Below are 16,168 nucleotides of genomic sequence, written 5' to 3' on the forward strand. Positions count from 1 at the left end.
ACCATGAGCGACAACCAAACCAAGGCACACTCACATGCACACACATACAAGCAACTGAAAGCAGCAGGAATGGGGGGACAGCCCAGCCCGCCCCGCTCCGCCACACCTTCTTGCAACCACCCACCCCCATCCTCCCCCTTCAGGGCCCCACCCCTCAACGCCCGGCTGGGCCTTGCATCTCCGGGTGGTAGGATTGGGTAAATTCTAACCGGAAAGGAATAAAAAAAAAGACTGCCCAACTGCTTGCGTCTTGCTCTCCTTGCATTGCATGCATGCATGTATGCATGCGGGGGCCACGCATGCAGAGGAGCGGGCTACTCGGTATGTACCTTGCTGCGTACGTCATGTATAAAGGTACATACCAGACAAGACGGGCGAGCAAAAAACGGGTGAGATAATTGCCCAACGTAGCTTGCGTGCTCTCTCTTCCGGGCTGGGAGCAGCGGGGCGAAGCAGTGACGCAGAGAACATGTGCAAGCCGCTACCGAGCTTGAGCTTGGCCAGAAGCTTGCTAGAAGCAGGTCACGAGGAGCAAATACTAGTGAACGTTTGTTTGTTGTAATCGCAGGCCAAAGCGAGCGTGGTGAATTTATTCTTCCTCTCTGCGCCAATGCCATCTCCAGAGCAGCACCCCATATCGGCCCCAGAATAAAGACGATACATGATAATAAACCCCGTAGCATGGCGCCTGCCTTCCGCCCAACTCCCCCCCAATCCCCCCTCCCCCCCGTCCCCTCGCCGTGCCAACCAACCGGCCAGGAAAAACACCACACCCCCATCCGCCTGCTGAGAAGCGGATGCCGTGATGTTCCCCCTCCGAGTCCTCCTTGTATGTACATGGTTATAAGATTAAATATTAGGGGGCTAGACGTGTTGATATTAGGGGTGCCCCCTGGGAATCGCGCCTCGTTCGTCCCAGTCACGGATCGTAGGGCCCCGTTCGCCATCATTATCCTCCTCTCTGTTGCGCCGCGCCGCGCCAGGCCAAGCCAGTTCCCAGGCGGCAAACAAAACCCATCTTCGTCTTCGGGTCGATGCTCTGTTGTCGTGACTCCCTTTCGACTCGGCTCGTCTTGTCATGTAGAACGTGTGTGCCTGCGCCACCATTTCCCGCGCCCGCCCCCCCCCCCTCCCCCAAAAAGTTTGTAAGCGAATGGCGCCAGCAGGCGGGATATCGTTTGTGTGTGATGCCAACCCCCCCCAAAACCCCTGCCGGTATAATGATCTCTCCCCTCTCCTGCTCCTTGAACTCCGGTGGAAACCGCCAATAAAAAAAAAAGCGGGGACAAAAACATGACAAAAAAGTCGAGCCCCCATATCTAGATGCCAAATGCCGATGCCATGCCATGCATATCAACATTACCTCCTCTTGATGTACACACGCGCGCCCCTAAAACCCGTGCTTATAAAGAACAAAGGCCGAAACCGCGGGCGGGGACAAGTGCCTGTCGCCCGGGTCCGTCAAAAATAAACATTTCCCAAGAAGCGAAGATAACGGGGTTCAGAACTCGGAGGTGTGTTTGGTTATGGTTATGCTGGCGAGCTTCTCGCCACGAGTTGTCGTCAAAATCGGACGGCAGGACCGAGTCCGGGAGGAAGAATTAGCCGAGTGAGCAAATGGGGAAAAAGAAGAGGTCGTCGAAATCGAAAGCAGCAAAAAGTTGTCGTAATCCATGCATGCGGTGTTATACCAACGCATCAACCGTCATCGACTTCGCCCTCCGTCGGGTCACCTTCTTGCTGACCGTGTATACCAAATCCAGAGTCCAGAAGTGGCATATTTGCGCTTGCGCGCACGGAATCGAACCGAAAATCGGAGCGACCAGCGGCACCATGACGTAGTCGATGTAGTTGGTCTTGACTTCTCTCTTCGAGAAATGCATGCCTTTCAACAGACCGGCGTCGCCCATCTCCTTTTCGCGCGACTCAACGCACATCTTGTGGAAGCGCTCGTACAGGAAAAGGTACAAGGCGACTTCCATGACACCGAGCGTCCGGAGGATGTTGCACACGGTGAAGATCCAGGAAATTCCGTGAACGTCGCCGGTGCCGTCGGCAGCCCACATGTAGAGAGTTGAAGCGACGATCATGATGGTCGTTTGGACCGGCAGGAAGTGGGCTTCGAACAAACGATGGCCCATGAAGGCAATGCGCTCCCAATCGGGTTCCTTCAGGGTATCGGACACAACGTCGGAGAAAATACCGCTCTCGGGGACAGCCTCAGCATCTACCCCATCGATTTGCGACTCCGGAACATAGGTGTCCGAGTCGTCGTTCCTAGCTCATGTTAGCCATTGCATGCCACCCGCATTTATCTCGGCGCAACTCACATTGAGGTGTGGAGCGGCCGGAACGCCCTCGAGGTGTGCTTTCTCTCCTTCCAGACCTCGACAACCTTCCTGAGAGCATAACCGGAGTCGAGAGCACCCCACATGTGCCTCATAGCCTGCTTGTACCGAGCGCGAACGTCTTGGGCCATGCCAGGAAGCCCCTTGCCGCGGCCACCACCGGTGACGTTCGTTTGGCTGACAGGGCTCATGACCGTCCGCACGGTGAGATTTCCGTTGAGGGCGAAGAAACACTTGAGGTACATGTGAAAATCCTCGCCGATGGCCTCCGAGTCGCAGTCCCAACCACCAACACGGTCGACCAGCTCGAGAGGTACGGAGTAGACGGACGTGGGCGGGGCAATTGTTGAACCCTCGTATAGCCCGGACATGCCAGCGGCCGACCAGAGGATGTCAGCGACCCGGACAATAGCGGGGACGTTGTGGGCGTTCCGGTCGAAGATGATGGGAGCCGAGTACAGAGTTGTGGTAGCCACGTCGGGATAGGCCACATGCATGGTGGTCACACTGGCGAAATAATTGGACGAGAGGTGGCTGTCGGCTGCATTGGGCAAGTTTGGTTAGCGAATCCTGACGCACAGATAGCGCAATGGCCGTTGACCTGATCCAGGCCAACTGGCGGGGCACACTGACCATCGATACCCGTGACGATTACGTCCTTCCGCTGGCCCAGGTTGTACTTCTCGCTCAGCTTCCGCGCAGCCCATGCCATGTTGCTGCCCTTGCCAGCCAGCTCACCCGGAATGTCGGGAGGGTGGATCGTGAAGTCAATTGAGCGGAATTTCTTGGCGAACTCGTTGGTGAACCTCATGGCCTTCGTCTCGGCATTGTGTTCTCTCTGCTCCATGGCAAGGTAGACCTGATTCGCCGTGGTTAGCTCCGAGGAGTTATCGGGTAACGCAAAAACAGCAAAGATGTTCCCCTGAAGATCATTACTCCACCTGTCGCCACTCCAACAAACGACTGCGTGGAGAACTCAAGAACAGTTGCCAGCTGGCATTGCGGCGGGGGAAAGAAGGGGAGCAAACTCACATCGTAGGTGTTGCGCGCTTGCGGGTGCGAGGCGAGTACCTCGAGAGTCTCCCTCAGGGTGTCGTTCTCTTCCTTGTAGTTCGGGATGACAATTGCGTGAATGACGCGGTCGGGAGCAATGTCGCCGTCGCCGTAGCCCTCGAGTTCCAAATCGCCAGCCTCGCTGCTCGAGGTGGAGCTGATATCGCGCGAAGAGGTCAACGTCTCGGAGCTGGAGAGCGATGTCGACGAGCCACGGCGGCGGTGGCCGAACTTGATGTCCCTCATGGCCCTGGTGCGCGCGGCCTTTTTCAGGCTCCCCGTGATGTTGAAAACAGCCCAGCAGGACCGGATCGGAAAGATGAAGACGAGGAAGTGGATGAGTAGGCAGTAGTAACAGAATAATTTGAGCAAGCCGCCGCCAGTTTTCGGGTCGCGATGCGGCGGCGCACTAAGGCTGTCGAGTGTTTCATACTTGAAAGTATGCCGTCGGTTTTCCAGTTCGTTCGAGATAACCAAGTATGAAAGCGAGATGGTGCCCAGCATCGCCAGCCCTCCGACGCGGCGGCTGCACCACGCAAAGATCGACATGGTGTTTGACTGCACGAGCGAATAGGTCGAGAATCAGAGGCCCCAAATTATGTCGCGAATTGACCAGGCGAGGGAACCGGGTAGGCGAGTCGCGTTGCTGGAATTCCCTTGTGAATCAGATGCGCCGATGAATTGATCGGGGCTAGCGAACGGGTGACCGACAGCTTGACCGCGTGATGTGAGAAGTCGAGAGTTGGTGGAGGCCAGTGTGGACAGAGGGGACGCGAGTCGAGATGCACTCAGCGTGATGCTTCAACAGGTCCACAGGCGCAAGCTTCGAGCGACGGGAAGGAGGGACTGCGGGAGGAGAGGGTAAAAAAAAAGGGAAGAAGGAAAAAGAGGGAAATATTGGGGTGGAATGATTCCCGTCAGGCGGCGCAGTTCTGGTGCGCTGGGGCTTGTACACTACGGAGTATCTGTACTGTGTCGGGAAACGTGCTGGGAGCTGAGGGTCGCCGTCGATGAAACCCACGACAGGCCATCAGCAGAAAAAAAAAGGGGGGACTGCAAGCCCGCGCGTTCAGCGCCAGCCCGCCATGCACAGTGCTCGGGCTAGGGTGTTACTTTTGGCTAGGCTGGATGAGCACCACCAGGAACAGGGATGCGGTGAGGTGAGCCTGTCCAATATCTCACGCTTGCCCTGTTCGGGTAACAAATTTCCCACCCTGGAGAGAGCGAAGCATGGGTGCCGAAACGTTTCTCGCAAGCAAGCGGCAAGCGGCAAGCGGCAAGCGGCAAGCGGGAAAGAAACCGATGTTTGCTCCAGATGCCGATTTTTGCTCAACCTTTTGAACGGGTTGGCGATGGAGCCCGCAATTGGTCCCTTCGACTCGGTCGCCATCCGAGTCACGGCTCACTGCCCTCGTTCACGACTCGGCAGTGCTGCTCTTGGGGGCAGTGACGGAGCCACTACGCCACTTGCACCACCAAACTTACCTTTTTACAATGTACCTGGGAAAACTGCGGGGAAGGGACCGAGGACGCGGGAGCTTGCTTCAACGTTTTGAGTCTTCCATTTTTGGCGACACGCACAGGACGCAACGGTGACGGCAGCAATGGTTTCCCATCAGTGGGCGGCTGAGACAAACTCAGGGTCACGTTGAGAAATGTTCGGGTTCCAAGTCACTGCCAAGCAGCGGTAGTTCTCGCCCGGTTGCTTGTCGCTTGCAGCTTTGTTGCCTGCCTAGCAGCAAGAAAAAGGGACATGACGGTCTCCTTCACCAACCACAGACCGTCGTCAAGACACGCGTGGGGATCAACTCCACCGACCACCACGGCGGTGTATCCCTCCAAGACGAGCCATGCTTGCATCGTCGCCGTCAAGAGATACTCCAAATGGAGGTCAAACAAAGGTCGGGTTGAGCACCGTTTCGCGCCATTGCTTCTCCCGTGCTTCCCACGCGGCCAGCATGAACGGTTGGGAGCTGCGGCCGGTCGGGCGGCAGAAATCGCTTGGGAGGTTGATTCCGGGCAGCTTGGAGCTCCTGGTGTGGGGCCCCAGGTCTGTTTCTGAATGCTTGCGCACAGCATGACCCGCATCGCCATCCTGTTGAGATATCGAAGGACCTGACTGGGCAACGGGAACGAGCCGGCAAGTCGGCACAATGCCGTTTGTCATTGCTACCAAAGCACGGGCAAAAAAGCTGGAGCTGGGCTCCTGGGAAAGGTCAAATTACCAGCCTCCCCGGCCTGTCAAGTTGTTCCCGTCCCGTACCTCTCTGTTTTGGTTGGTGGATCGATGCCACTTTGGGGAAATTATGATGGGAGCTCCTCCTTCTTGTCAAGCACATCGAAGTGCCATTGGACTCGCAAAAAAGACAGGGACAGCTTCCCCCCACCTGTGCTTTGAAATGGGAACACTCGAGCGCGTTACGACCCGGTACGAGTAATTTTCTGCGAGCATGCTCAGCCATGCTTGCCGACGAATTCTGAGACGATGTCGGGTGGATGTCAGTTCTGCATCGCCTGGGGCTGACCAGCCCGCCCTTGTTGCTGACGCAAGATGACTTTCGATTGGGATTTCTCGATGCTGTCCAGGCTTTGGCGACCCCGGAGGTATGGACCTCACTCCGCAGGGCTGGGCAATTTGGCGATGGATGCTCACTCGATTGCCGAACGACGCCCGGTTTCTTTCGCAACGGGCACGATCCGCGTAACGACATGTATTGCGGGAGGCCTCGCTCATCTGACGAGCTCGGCAACTCCTGCACGATCATCTCATTTTAATCCAGGATGTGACGAGCACCCATTGGCTCGCCGAGACCTCAGTCTTTTTCCGGCGATTGCCCCAATCGGCAAGGGCCTCGCAAACCTTTTTTGAAGCTTCTTTTCCTCCCCTGTCAGCCTTGGGCGACATCATTTCGCTTGGCCCTGGTCTGAACCAACGTCGGGGCCGAGGTGGTCAATGGGTTGGTCAACTCTTCAGTCCGCGGAAACTGGTGATCCAGCTTGGCGGCTCGGCGCGTTTCCTTGTGGTGCGTTGTCATTACCGTGGACTTCGTACTTTTCGCGCCCTTTCGTACAATACCCCGGTGATCATGGGGGTCTGAGACAAGCTCGGGTTCCCCGTCAGCAATCGCTGGTGAACCGGGAGGCTGCGTTGAACCCGGTCACAACACTTCATTTGTGTCACCCAATTCACTGCAGAAGAAGGGGAAAGGAAGATGGCTCGAAACATGGCTGACTGATGACAGGCTTGCGCAACACCCCACGTTCAAAAAGTTCGACTGTCCATTCGGAGCATGCCTCCGGCTGGCGAGCAGCGTGTCTCCGACCGGACTGCGCCGTGATCCCGCCCCCCGGCCCGTCACTTGGGGTCCCGTTTTTCAGCCTTGTTCGGCGTTGTCACACCAATGAGCACTCGTCGCAATTTTAACGATTTCTCTCGCGTCTTGGACGCGTCTGTCAGGGCTCGCGAATTTACCGACCCCGCCATCTCACCACCGCGCAAGCGCTTATCGATCTAATCTCCGGGCTAATTGAAGGAGCATGCGTACTTGGTTCCTCCATTCTCCTCATACGGTTAGTTACCAACAACGATGGGGCAAATGCATGTTCCCGATCGTGTACTGTGTAAGGTCCCGTTTCCAGCGGCCGAGAGCTCGCATCCACTCGTATGCTTCCACATCATTTCGACATGTTGCGACGTCGGGGCTGGGCTGGGTTTAGAGGCTTGCCATCCCCGGGAGACCGCATTAGACTTGGGTTAAAAGTCTCAGTGGTGTTGAAGCTGTCCCACCCACGACTTCTCCAGGCGAACAGATGCCGGGAAAGGCACGGTCCAATTCGAGATGCGGCCCGGGATGCGCAGACGGAAGGGTGCCGAGGACCCGATATTGCCCCACACGCCCTCCGGAGGTGGCCGCCTCCACAAGCCGGCCCCCATCCGGGTCCGATACGGGAGAGCCGCTTCCCTCACGTCCATGCTGCCCAGTGTCTCCTAGATCGAACAGTGTGCTTGTTTCCGTTGTTTGTTGGTGTTTGGGCGTCGAAGTAAACCAGGCTCACGCCCTTGCCTGTTTCTCAATCCCCCACTGCAGCAGCTCGACTTTCTCTGAGCTTCCAGGTTACACGGCTCAATAAACGCCACAAAGGGGTGGGGTCCCTGGCGTCTGTGACCGCAAGCTTTTCAATCCACATTCATAGCCGATCTGATCGTAGGGGCGATCATAGCCGTATCCTGCTCATGTACCCTCACACCACCTTCTCGAACATCTTCTGGATGGGTTTGGCGGCCTGTGAACCAACTCATTAGTGACATGGTCGTCCGTGACACCAGCCGTAACTTACATCAATAAACTTTTCCAGATCCTTGTCGAGATTCGCCAGGTCGTCTCTCCGCTTCTTGTTCTCGGCGATGAGCTTTTGCTTCCGCTTCTGCAGTTCCAGTCGCTGCTGCTCGAGTGTCTCGCGCTCTGCCCTCTCATGGTTGATCCGCGCCACCATCAGCGCGTTCTCGTCGGCGTCGGCATGCTCGGGGTGTTGGGATAGGAACTCCTCTACCGGAATCAACGGGAGGAGCTGGTATGTGTGACTAAACAACAACAAAAAGAAGACCGTTAGCAACAGCAAATCCCCAAGGATAACAGAACAGAACCAGAAACACGCACTCAAACCCCTCGCAGGCGGCAATCTCTCCCTCCAAGTGCCGCTGCTCGTAGTACAGGTTCTGGAGCTGCAGGTGCAGCACATCGACCTCGTGGCGCGCCTCGGCCGTCTGGCTCTTGGTCTCGCGCGCGCGGAAGTGGGCGGCCCGGTGCAGGCCCCGCAGGTGGGCGAGGTTGGTGTTGAGCAGCTTCTGCTGCTTCGAGATCTCCGTCAGGGCGTCGGCGGGGAGGGGCCCGGCGGTGTTGGCGGCGATGGCCTGCGCGACCAGGTCGACGAGCGCCTGCGCCTGCTCCCGCGCGGCCCCGGACGTCTCGACGGCCGATGCCAGCGAGGGGTCGGTGATGTGGTCGTCGATCGCCATGGCTGGATGTTTTCTTGGATGGCTTGCTGAGTTGGCTGGTGGTGGGCAGTGATGCGACGGAAGTCGGTTCGGCCGATCGGGCCGCCGGTTCAAGAAAAGATGTGGGCCGGATGTGCGTTCGTGGTGAGGGAATGCAGTGAGGTGCAGTCGGTCGTGGGGAGCGTTGGGCCAAGTCACTCGGGATTTCGTTGTCCGAATTCAAGTGGGGATAGTGGAGGGACGCGGCCAACAAATTTTGACGTGGTGATGATGAGCTTCTTTGCGCTGGCGAATTATCGGGGGTTGGCTTCACATGCGTCGGAAGATGTTCCAGTTGTCGAAAGGAAAGCCAAAAGCAACACATCCTTGGCTTAGTATTGGTGTTGAGCTTGTGGGGCTGCAGCGGCAACAACGGCAGTAATTGGCGCCCTGGCACATTGTTGAATGCACCAGAGCGGGCGCTTTCGGGCGCTAGGCCTTGGGCTCGGCCTTCGCTGCAGCCATGGAGAACCAGCGGTTACCTAACTGACAGCAGCCCCTCTCCCGAAGTCCCATGTAGGTATTTACTTCCATCTCATCCGACATTCCATTCAACCTCCTGGCCTGGTTTTACCAATGCGCACAGCCCATGACAGATCTTTGACTGAATCGGATCTTTTGTCCGGGATTGCCCTGATGTTCGCTTCTAGAATTTCCCCTTCCTAGCCATCTCCCCTTCTTCCATAACCAACAACCTGGATTCCCAAACAGCGAGTGGCGACCAAACAGGAACGATTTTTCCCTCACCACCAGAATACACGTCGCACCCGATCCCTCATTTCCCGGTTGCTTGCCTTCGAGCCGGCCCTGCATACAACAGTGCCCCTCCTGTTTGGCTACAATCTACTGCTACACCAACCGAACACCTCTTCCAGTCGCACCAGACTGTGTAGGGTATATCCGGTTGTTTATACTTTCTCTTTTCCATCATGGATGTTTCATCCAACATGGGGTGTCCCGCCCCTTTCACTTTTGGCTCCTGTGACGATGCTCCGAAAGGCGCGTCTTCCGGGGCGCAGCCCCAGGGTCGGCCCAACGCCCGGAGGCGGCGTCATTCCCACTTCTTGCAGAGGAGAAAGTCCATCGTCAACCATCTTATGGAGGGCGAGGAAGGCCTGCTTCTCAAATTGGATCTTTTCTTGACCGAGCTCGAACGGCGGCTCGAGGATTGGGAAAACTATGCGGAACTTAGCTTGGACTCTAACATCTCGGCCGTCTTCGAGACCCTGCAGGCTGTTCGGACACGATGCTCGCAGGCCTCGGAGGAGGTCATGGGTGCCGGGCGGAGGCGACTGCACGTTATGGTGGAGACACTCGAATCTGGCTATCACGAGGCCTTGTCTGCGGCTGGCTCGCTGAACGAGAAGGCAAAGGTCGGCATCGAATTGCTCGATGAGATGCTGCAGGAGATGGAGGAGCAGGCGGCGAGGTTCCGCGAGAAGGGGCTTGCGAATGCCGCCGAGAGCCTCATAGACGAGGCGCACCGCGTTGTCGATGGGGGCATCGAGAGAGCGATCCGTGCCGCCGAGACCCTCGAGGACCATGTTCAGCGCGCCATCACCCGGGCCAGAGAGCACGGCTTGATCCGGTACGAAGATCTGCCGATACCCTGGAGGACCAACCCGCACATCACCAAGGGCTACCGCTTCTCCGAGACCAAACTCGCCTGCGTGAGGTCAGCCTTCACCTTCTCCAACGAGCTCGTCAATATCTGGTCCCATACTATCGGCCTCGTTCTCGTCCTCGCCATCGCCTTCTACTTCTACCCCACGAGCACAAACTTCTCCCAGAGCTCCAAGACCGACATCTTCATCGCGGCAGTCTTCTTCTTTGCCGCTTGCCAGTGTTTGATCTGCAGTGTCATCTGGCACACGATGAGCTCAGTCGCCGATGTTGGCCTCATCTCCATGTTCGCTTGTGTGGATTATACCGGCATCTCCCTGCTGATCGCCGCCTCCATTATGACAACCGAGTACACCGCCTTCTACTGCGAGCCCGTGAGCCGTTGGGTCTACATGGTTACCACCGCTCTCTTGGGCATCGGCGGCGTTGTCCTTCCGTGGCATCCCCGGTTCAACGGCCAGGATATGGCATGGGCGAGGGTTGCCTTTTACGTCGCGCTCGCGGCGACCGGCTTCCTCCCGATTGTCCAGCTCTCGATCACGCGCAACCCCGAAGCGGTCTTCGAGTTTTACACTCCGATCGGCAAATCGCTTCTTGTCTATTTGGTCGGCGCTCTAGTCTATGCCAGCAAAGTCCCCGAGCGGTGGCGCCCCGGCATGTTCGACTACGTCGGTGGCAGTCACAACCTTTGGCACATTGCTGTGCTCGGGGGTATTCTGTTCCATTACACAGCTATGCAAGAATTATTCGCCCACGCCTTCAAACTCGCCAAGGACGGTTGCACAGCATACTGAGTTTCCCATCTCCATCTGCTTTTCGGCTCAATCCAGGGGGGCAGGCACAGGGGCTGTTTCCTTCAGGTGGCCACATGGCAGCACCGTCGACCGCACACCATCCGTCTTCTCCTGTGGCGCGCTACGCTTTGCTGCTGGCTCAGAATGCTGGCAATGGGGGTTGTCCTCATGCGTTATGCCATCACCGCCACCGCTTTCGGTGAAGCATCACGGGTAATCCGACTGCTCAAATCTCATGGGAGCCGATTCCTATCATGCTCAGTGCCCCGCAGATACGAAAGAACGGTGGAATCTCGGGGCTGAATCGGTATTTGGTGCTTTAAGCCGCTGAGCCCAGGGTTCTATTCCTGTTGGCAAGACTGGATACACTCGCCCTGTCATATATCCGGTCTTGTCCTCAGTATTGTTGGCTCCGGGGGTGCCGTCGTTGCGAGGCTTTCCAAAATCTTGAGACCCGGCAACACGAAGCCTGCATTTTCAGCACATGTCTCCAAGTCTTCGGTCTACGCTACTTGTCAGCATTCCTGCCATTCTTCGGCGGAGACGATGCGAGCCCTTACGTCCAAGCAGCAATACCCAGCGACTGGTGCACACCATGTCCCCACCTCGCAATAACTGTTGTCGACATCACAGCACGACTTCACTGCAGGTCAGCTATAGTCGTGCAGCCGTGTACGGAACGGAGGTGGCCAACTTACATGTCCCAAAGCCGGACTATAGCAGGACTTGCTATTCTGATCTCATCATTCAGCAAACCAAATATCTCCATGTGAGCGAACAGCGAAGGGAACATACCCGACTCCCACACTTCGTCCACCCGTCACCATACGTCTCTCCGCACGACATATACTGTCGCGTAACGCCTGACATCTGAGCAAGGTGCCCCAGTAGCTTTTGCCGGTCTGCTACCGGCACTGCCGCCGCCAGCACGCTGCTGACGGCCAGGTGCCACACAACCACCCATTGATGCATTTTGTCGGTTTTCAGCGTTTCCCCTCCCCGTTCTCCCTTCGCATCCAGCGATCAAAATTTCGATTTTCGTCCTCGTTATAGTGCGTCCGTTGTTATCCACATGGCAGTCGCGTTGTTTCCACCAGGGAGTGGCAAAAACGGCGGAACCGGTGGACACCGAACAGTGATGCGGGCGCGAGTCTTTTGTACCCGCCGGACAGAGGCTGCGAGACGCGACCGAGCGTTCCCCTTGCCGTACTAGCTAGGGCGTAACGAGAGACAAGCGGGCATCAGACGCCGCTGGGAGATGCCGAGCGACGTGGCACAGGGAGGACGGAGGAATGTACTGGTCGTGCCAGAGGCGGAAGCCACCGGGCTGCGGTGAGATTTCTGTTCTAAAATATCGTTTTTGGGGATTAGACTTGACGTCGGGTTGGCAGACGTCCGGATGATGAAAAATAAATTAGATGTAGGGTCCAAATTAGAGGAGGTTAGGGGAGCGGAGACAGCGTGGCCAGGATCTGCGTCATGGCACACAGCGTATGCAAGGTACAGGACACCACGGTATATATATTAATATCAGCATCATCCACAGACCCAACGGTCAGCACAGCTCCTAGAACTTGCCGGCTCGGTGTCACAGCCGCTGTTTCACGCGTGCGATGAGAGGGTTAGCGCGTGATTTGACCAGCCCAGGGAGAGCACGATTAGGGAACATGAAATCCGGCTGCTGTAGTAGTATATTAACTCTCCCTACGCTTCGTTGGCCCGCCCGCCGCACCTTCAATATTGTGCTCCCTTCTCATGGAATAATATCCACTTCCCCGAGGAAACAGCTCGTCGAGAAAAACGATTGAAACCCCAAGAAACGCCCCTTGCCTGAACACAAAAATGGCGTCGACGGTCATGCAGGGGTTGGTGAAACGTCGACTGACACCAGCCTGGGCACTCGAACCACCCGTTCTACAGATTACAGAGCACACAGGCTCGAGTACCAAGCAAACTCGCATGTGGCCGGAAGGCGTCCGAGAGCCAATGCTACCTCAAAACACGGATTAAGTTGAGTGACAAACTGATGATACTGTGTAGTCGGAAAAGCATTAACAAGAATGCTATGTATCGCTGCATAGGTACCTACTCAAACTGCAAGCAAGGGAGGAACAGCTGTAAAACCATGGCTAATAAGCACACCAACTCGAACCGCGCCGTTGGTGTAATAAGGCCGATTTGCCGGCCGATTGAAACCAAGAAAAAACGTGGCAAAGCAAAGAGCGCGCCGATCTCCTTTGTCTCTCCCTCCAACCGTCTAAGTAGTTATCTCCCTCCCTCCGTCAGATATCAGCCGTCCATCAATCCGCCGGATGATTGCAACTGCACAACAAACCCGGCCGTTCGGCAACACCCACCCCGCCCCGCAGCAAGTGGTAACACATGTCTGTCTAGCGTCGGGAGGTAGCCTGCGCTACCACCCCTCCCTACAAAAGTAGTGCAGCATGACGTGCTCTCTCCCAGACGACTCTCTGAGGCGATGTGTCGCGTGGCAGCGCGTCTGAAGGCGCGTTCGCGACGCTTGGGGGTTGATCGGCGCGGCTGGGGAGGTTGGTTTATTGTCCCTGATTGAACCCCGATGGAATGGGAATTCTTCCACACGGCTGTCTCGCCCCAGCCGGAGGGGGCCGGGGCTGGATAGGCTATGTATGGGCGAACAAACCAACTCGGTTCCTACGATAGGTGATCGCCCATCTCGATACCGCGCGCGGTATGCGGGTAAATGCGTTAGTGGCGCTTCATTCGCTTTTCCGATTCTCCCTCCCCCTGGCGCGGATCTTGAGTGATCACCACCAAGGTCCTTAAGCCTAGGGGTTGCTCCCGTGGAAGCAGCCGGAAGACCAGGCGTGCACAATGGGTTGATCCTGAGACTGGGCCAGCGGGATATCGCGGTCCTGGATCGCTTGGTCTCGTTGCTGGTCGAGCCCCCCAGTACGCCGGCACGTCAATCGCGGCTCGGCGACTTATAGAGGTGCCGCTGGGGAATTCATTTCCAGGGCGGTACGTGTATTAGTATTAGGCCAGACGGGCATGGTCAAAGGGACTGGTATTCAAAATTCGTTCCCGCTAGACCGTCCGCCGTCGGATGTTGTCGCGTTGGCAAAAGGTCGCATGGCTTGCTTTACCGGGCATGAGCAACAATTTCGGCGTAGACATCGTCGGGTATCATTTTTATTACGGCGAGCGTCGTGGCCTTGATCTGGTCGGCCTGGAGCGCTGGGAATGATCGGAGGAGCTTGTTGGGGCTAGTGGTCATTTGTTAGTTATGCTGCTCAATGAAAGTGAAAGTTAAGCCGGGCGTACCTAGGCGATTCCATGATCTTGGTGCGAATCATAACCAGCTGCGCAACTATGCAAAGGATATTAAGATGCGGCCCGTACGCAAAGAGAAAGTCCCAGAGCCTCAGGACCTCGGGCAACGGAGGCGTGCAGGCGCATAGCGTCAGAACGGAGGGGAAGGCGTAGATCTCGGCCGACAGGTTTTTAGAAAGCAAGTGCAGGCTGAGCTTAGGATCGACGATGGCTAGCACCTTGTCGACCAACGCCAGCCCTTTGTGCACACCGTCCATAGCACCGCGGATGTATCCCGGGCACTCCTTGGTCAAGAGCTGATGGAAAGCGACATATGCCTCGGCCTCGCTGCGGGCGGCGTACAGGAAGGGGGCTGCCAAAACGTTCATGCCCTGGACATAGGTGCCCGGTTCGGCCGTCACGCTGGTGACGGAGCCCTCGGTCGTCAGTGTTAGGGCACGCGCTCTCTTGGCTGCTGGAGAGGAGGCTGGGCTTCCGAAATCGCTGCTGTAGCCCGTTCCCGGTCGGCTACTGGATTGGTCGAGCGATTGACGCGAACTGCTAGCCACGCTCGGGTCGCGCGTTCGCCCCTCGCGAGCATCATGTAGTGTCCAGGCGAAGGCATTGAGCAGGCGGATGAGGCTCGCCTCGCTCACACGGCGTCGGAAGAGTGGGTCGGTGGATAGAGTGCGGAAGGTATCGTTGCGGATCTTCGAATAGGCGGGGGACGCGCCACGGTGGATGAGGGAAAGGTAACTGTCGGTTTCGAGCATGGGCGCGTTCAGGAGGATGAGCCAAACGTATATACGGAGGGAAGACTATGCTCTCGAGTTAGCGACCCGAGAAATCACACCTGCTAGGGCCGCCACGGCTGCTCGGGGTGCCGCTCACCATGCCATCGCCGTCAGACCTGATGCCCTGGTCGAGGATCTTGAGTCGCGTGCTCTCGAGGGCACCCGCCACGTCGCCATTGGGGGGTCCTTCCCGCAGGAGCCTTTCCAAAGTCATGGCGTCGGCCGCGAGGGACCGCCTGCCGAGCGCAGAACGGCGCGTCGCCGTTGCTGCCGTCATGTTCGCGGTACTGAACTGGGCGGCGTTGGGGATCGGTGGTGCGTCGCTGTTGGAGCGTCCTCTCTGTGGCGAGCGGTTGGTGCTCACATGTCTTCTCGCCGGGGCAGGAGGGTACCGTTGGAGGTGCTGGTTCAAATTCTGGAACTGGACCTGGGGCTGTTGCTGCGGTTGGAGTTGGAGTCTCTGCTGAGAAATGAGCGACGGTTGGGCTGCAGCCTTCGCTCCCAGGCTGTGAGCCGACTGCAATCTCCTGAGTGTTCGTTGAGGGCCCGGAGAGCTCGGGGGGTGGAGTTGCATCGCCGAGGAAAGAGGGCCTAGCGGAGACTGGGTTTCCTTGGTCGGACTCGGCATCCTGTCTAATTGATTCAAATCTCGCAGGGTCATTGTAAAGGGGGCTTTTTTAAACACTCTTAATTGGGAAAGTTTCGAGACGACGAAAACGACGCCGGAGATGGCAGCGCTCTGCCACAGCAAATCTCAGGCAGGGTGGTTGACGATTGGGCTGAATCCTGGCAGGAGGTTGGAGGAAAAGTTGGACGAGTGAGCGCCCTGAATGCGGGCTGCCCGCAACCCGGAAGTGCGCTTGTGGACGGCCCAGCCGCCGTGTTCATTTCGCGACAACGCGTCCGTTTAGCCAATAACGAACTCAACTGCACTTCCGAAACGGCAAGTTCTCCTCCTGTGCGATGGTCGACCTCTGTAGTGTACATCGTATGGTACGAAGTACACCCTGTGCCACCCTCGTGACAGTCTTCACGGACTCGAATTCTCCTCGGTGCCTCGTCTTGGAATTCTTTTTTTTTTTCGAAGATCCTGTGAGTTCCTTCGCTCATCGGGGCATGGAACGCGCGGATCCTTGGCGGATCATTCTTGAATCTCGCGTGGCTGAACGAGGGGCTTCCCAATCTGGCGGTTTATGCCCCACCAAACACAGGCTCGCCCGGTTCCCCGGC

The 16,168-nt window shown here is 57.1% G+C and overlaps 5 protein-coding genes across 5 annotated transcripts; 1 reads left to right on the forward strand and 4 right to left on the reverse strand.

Moving 5' to 3' along the window:
* Positions 1-123: 123 nt before the first annotated feature.
* On the reverse strand, positions 124-1,312 carry B0H64DRAFT_4840 (uncharacterized protein). The gene has a single exon (XM_062808308.1). It carries the CDS (start codon positions 948-950, stop codon positions 315-317), a length of 636 nt encoding a protein of 211 aa, XP_062663521.1. The 5' UTR covers positions 951-1,312; the 3' UTR covers positions 124-314.
* A 373-nt stretch (positions 1,313-1,685) lies between these two features.
* On the reverse strand, positions 1,686-3,950 carry B0H64DRAFT_314697 (glycosyl transferase family group 2-domain-containing protein; the record flags this gene model as incomplete). The annotated part of the gene is made up of 4 exons (XM_062800215.1): positions 1,686-2,277; positions 2,331-2,889; positions 2,982-3,207; positions 3,333-3,950. 4 exons carry the CDS (start codon positions 3,948-3,950, stop codon positions 1,686-1,688), a joined length of 1,995 nt encoding a protein of 664 aa, XP_062663522.1.
* Positions 3,951-7,643: 3,693 nt separating this feature from the next.
* On the reverse strand, positions 7,644-8,418 carry B0H64DRAFT_369312 (Fms-interacting protein-domain-containing protein; the record flags this gene model as incomplete). Its single annotated transcript, XM_062802021.1, has 3 exons — positions 7,644-7,685; positions 7,740-7,983; positions 8,060-8,418. 3 exons carry the CDS (start codon positions 8,416-8,418, stop codon positions 7,644-7,646), a joined length of 645 nt encoding a protein of 214 aa, XP_062663523.1.
* A 779-nt stretch (positions 8,419-9,197) lies between these two features.
* B0H64DRAFT_4920 (hemolysin-III related-domain-containing protein) lies at positions 9,198-11,095 on the forward strand. The gene has a single exon (XM_062808319.1). It carries the CDS (start codon positions 9,366-9,368, stop codon positions 10,851-10,853), a length of 1,488 nt encoding a protein of 495 aa, XP_062663524.1. The 5' UTR covers positions 9,198-9,365; the 3' UTR covers positions 10,854-11,095.
* Positions 11,096-13,617: 2,522 nt separating this feature from the next.
* Positions 13,618-15,730, reverse strand: B0H64DRAFT_4945 (rab-GTPase-TBC domain-containing protein). Its single transcript, XM_062808324.1, has 3 exons — positions 15,036-15,730; positions 14,157-14,962; positions 13,618-14,098 (listed from the first exon to the last, which is right to left on the reverse strand). The coding sequence occupies exons 1-3, from the start codon at positions 15,597-15,599 to the stop codon at positions 13,975-13,977; spliced, it is 1,494 nt and encodes a 497-aa protein (XP_062663525.1). The 5' UTR covers positions 15,600-15,730; the 3' UTR covers positions 13,618-13,974.
* Positions 15,731-16,168: the final 438 nt, after the last annotated feature.

This window comes from Chaetomium fimeti (assembly GCF_033439085.1).
Source record: "Chaetomium fimeti strain CBS 168.71 chromosome Unknown B0H64scaffold_1, whole genome shotgun sequence".
Classification (NCBI taxonomy): Eukaryota; Fungi; Ascomycota; class Sordariomycetes; order Sordariales; family Chaetomiaceae; genus Chaetomium; species Chaetomium fimeti.

What these genes read in the sequence shown, in the direction of transcription:
- B0H64DRAFT_4840 (XM_062808308.1), bottom strand. Translation starts at nt 950, where the DNA reads ATGATGGCGAACGGGGCCCTACGATCCGTGACTGGGACGAACGAGGCG.
- B0H64DRAFT_4920 (XM_062808319.1), top strand. Translation starts at nt 9,366, where the DNA reads ATGGATGTTTCATCCAACATGGGGTGTCCCGCCCCTTTCACTTTTGGC.
- B0H64DRAFT_4945 (XM_062808324.1), bottom strand. Translation starts at nt 15,599, where the DNA reads ATGACCCTGCGAGATTTGAATCAATTAGACAGGATGCCGAGTCCGACC. An exon ending in GGTCTGACGGCGATGGCATG is followed by an intron (nt 14,963 to 15,035) that starts GTGAGCGGCACC and finishes TCGAGAGCATAG; the next exon opens with TCTTCCCTCCGTATATACGT. An exon ending in AAGATCATGGAATCGCCTAG is followed by an intron (nt 14,099 to 14,156) that starts GTACGCCCGGCT and finishes AATGACCACTAG; the next exon opens with CCCCAACAAGCTCCTCCGAT.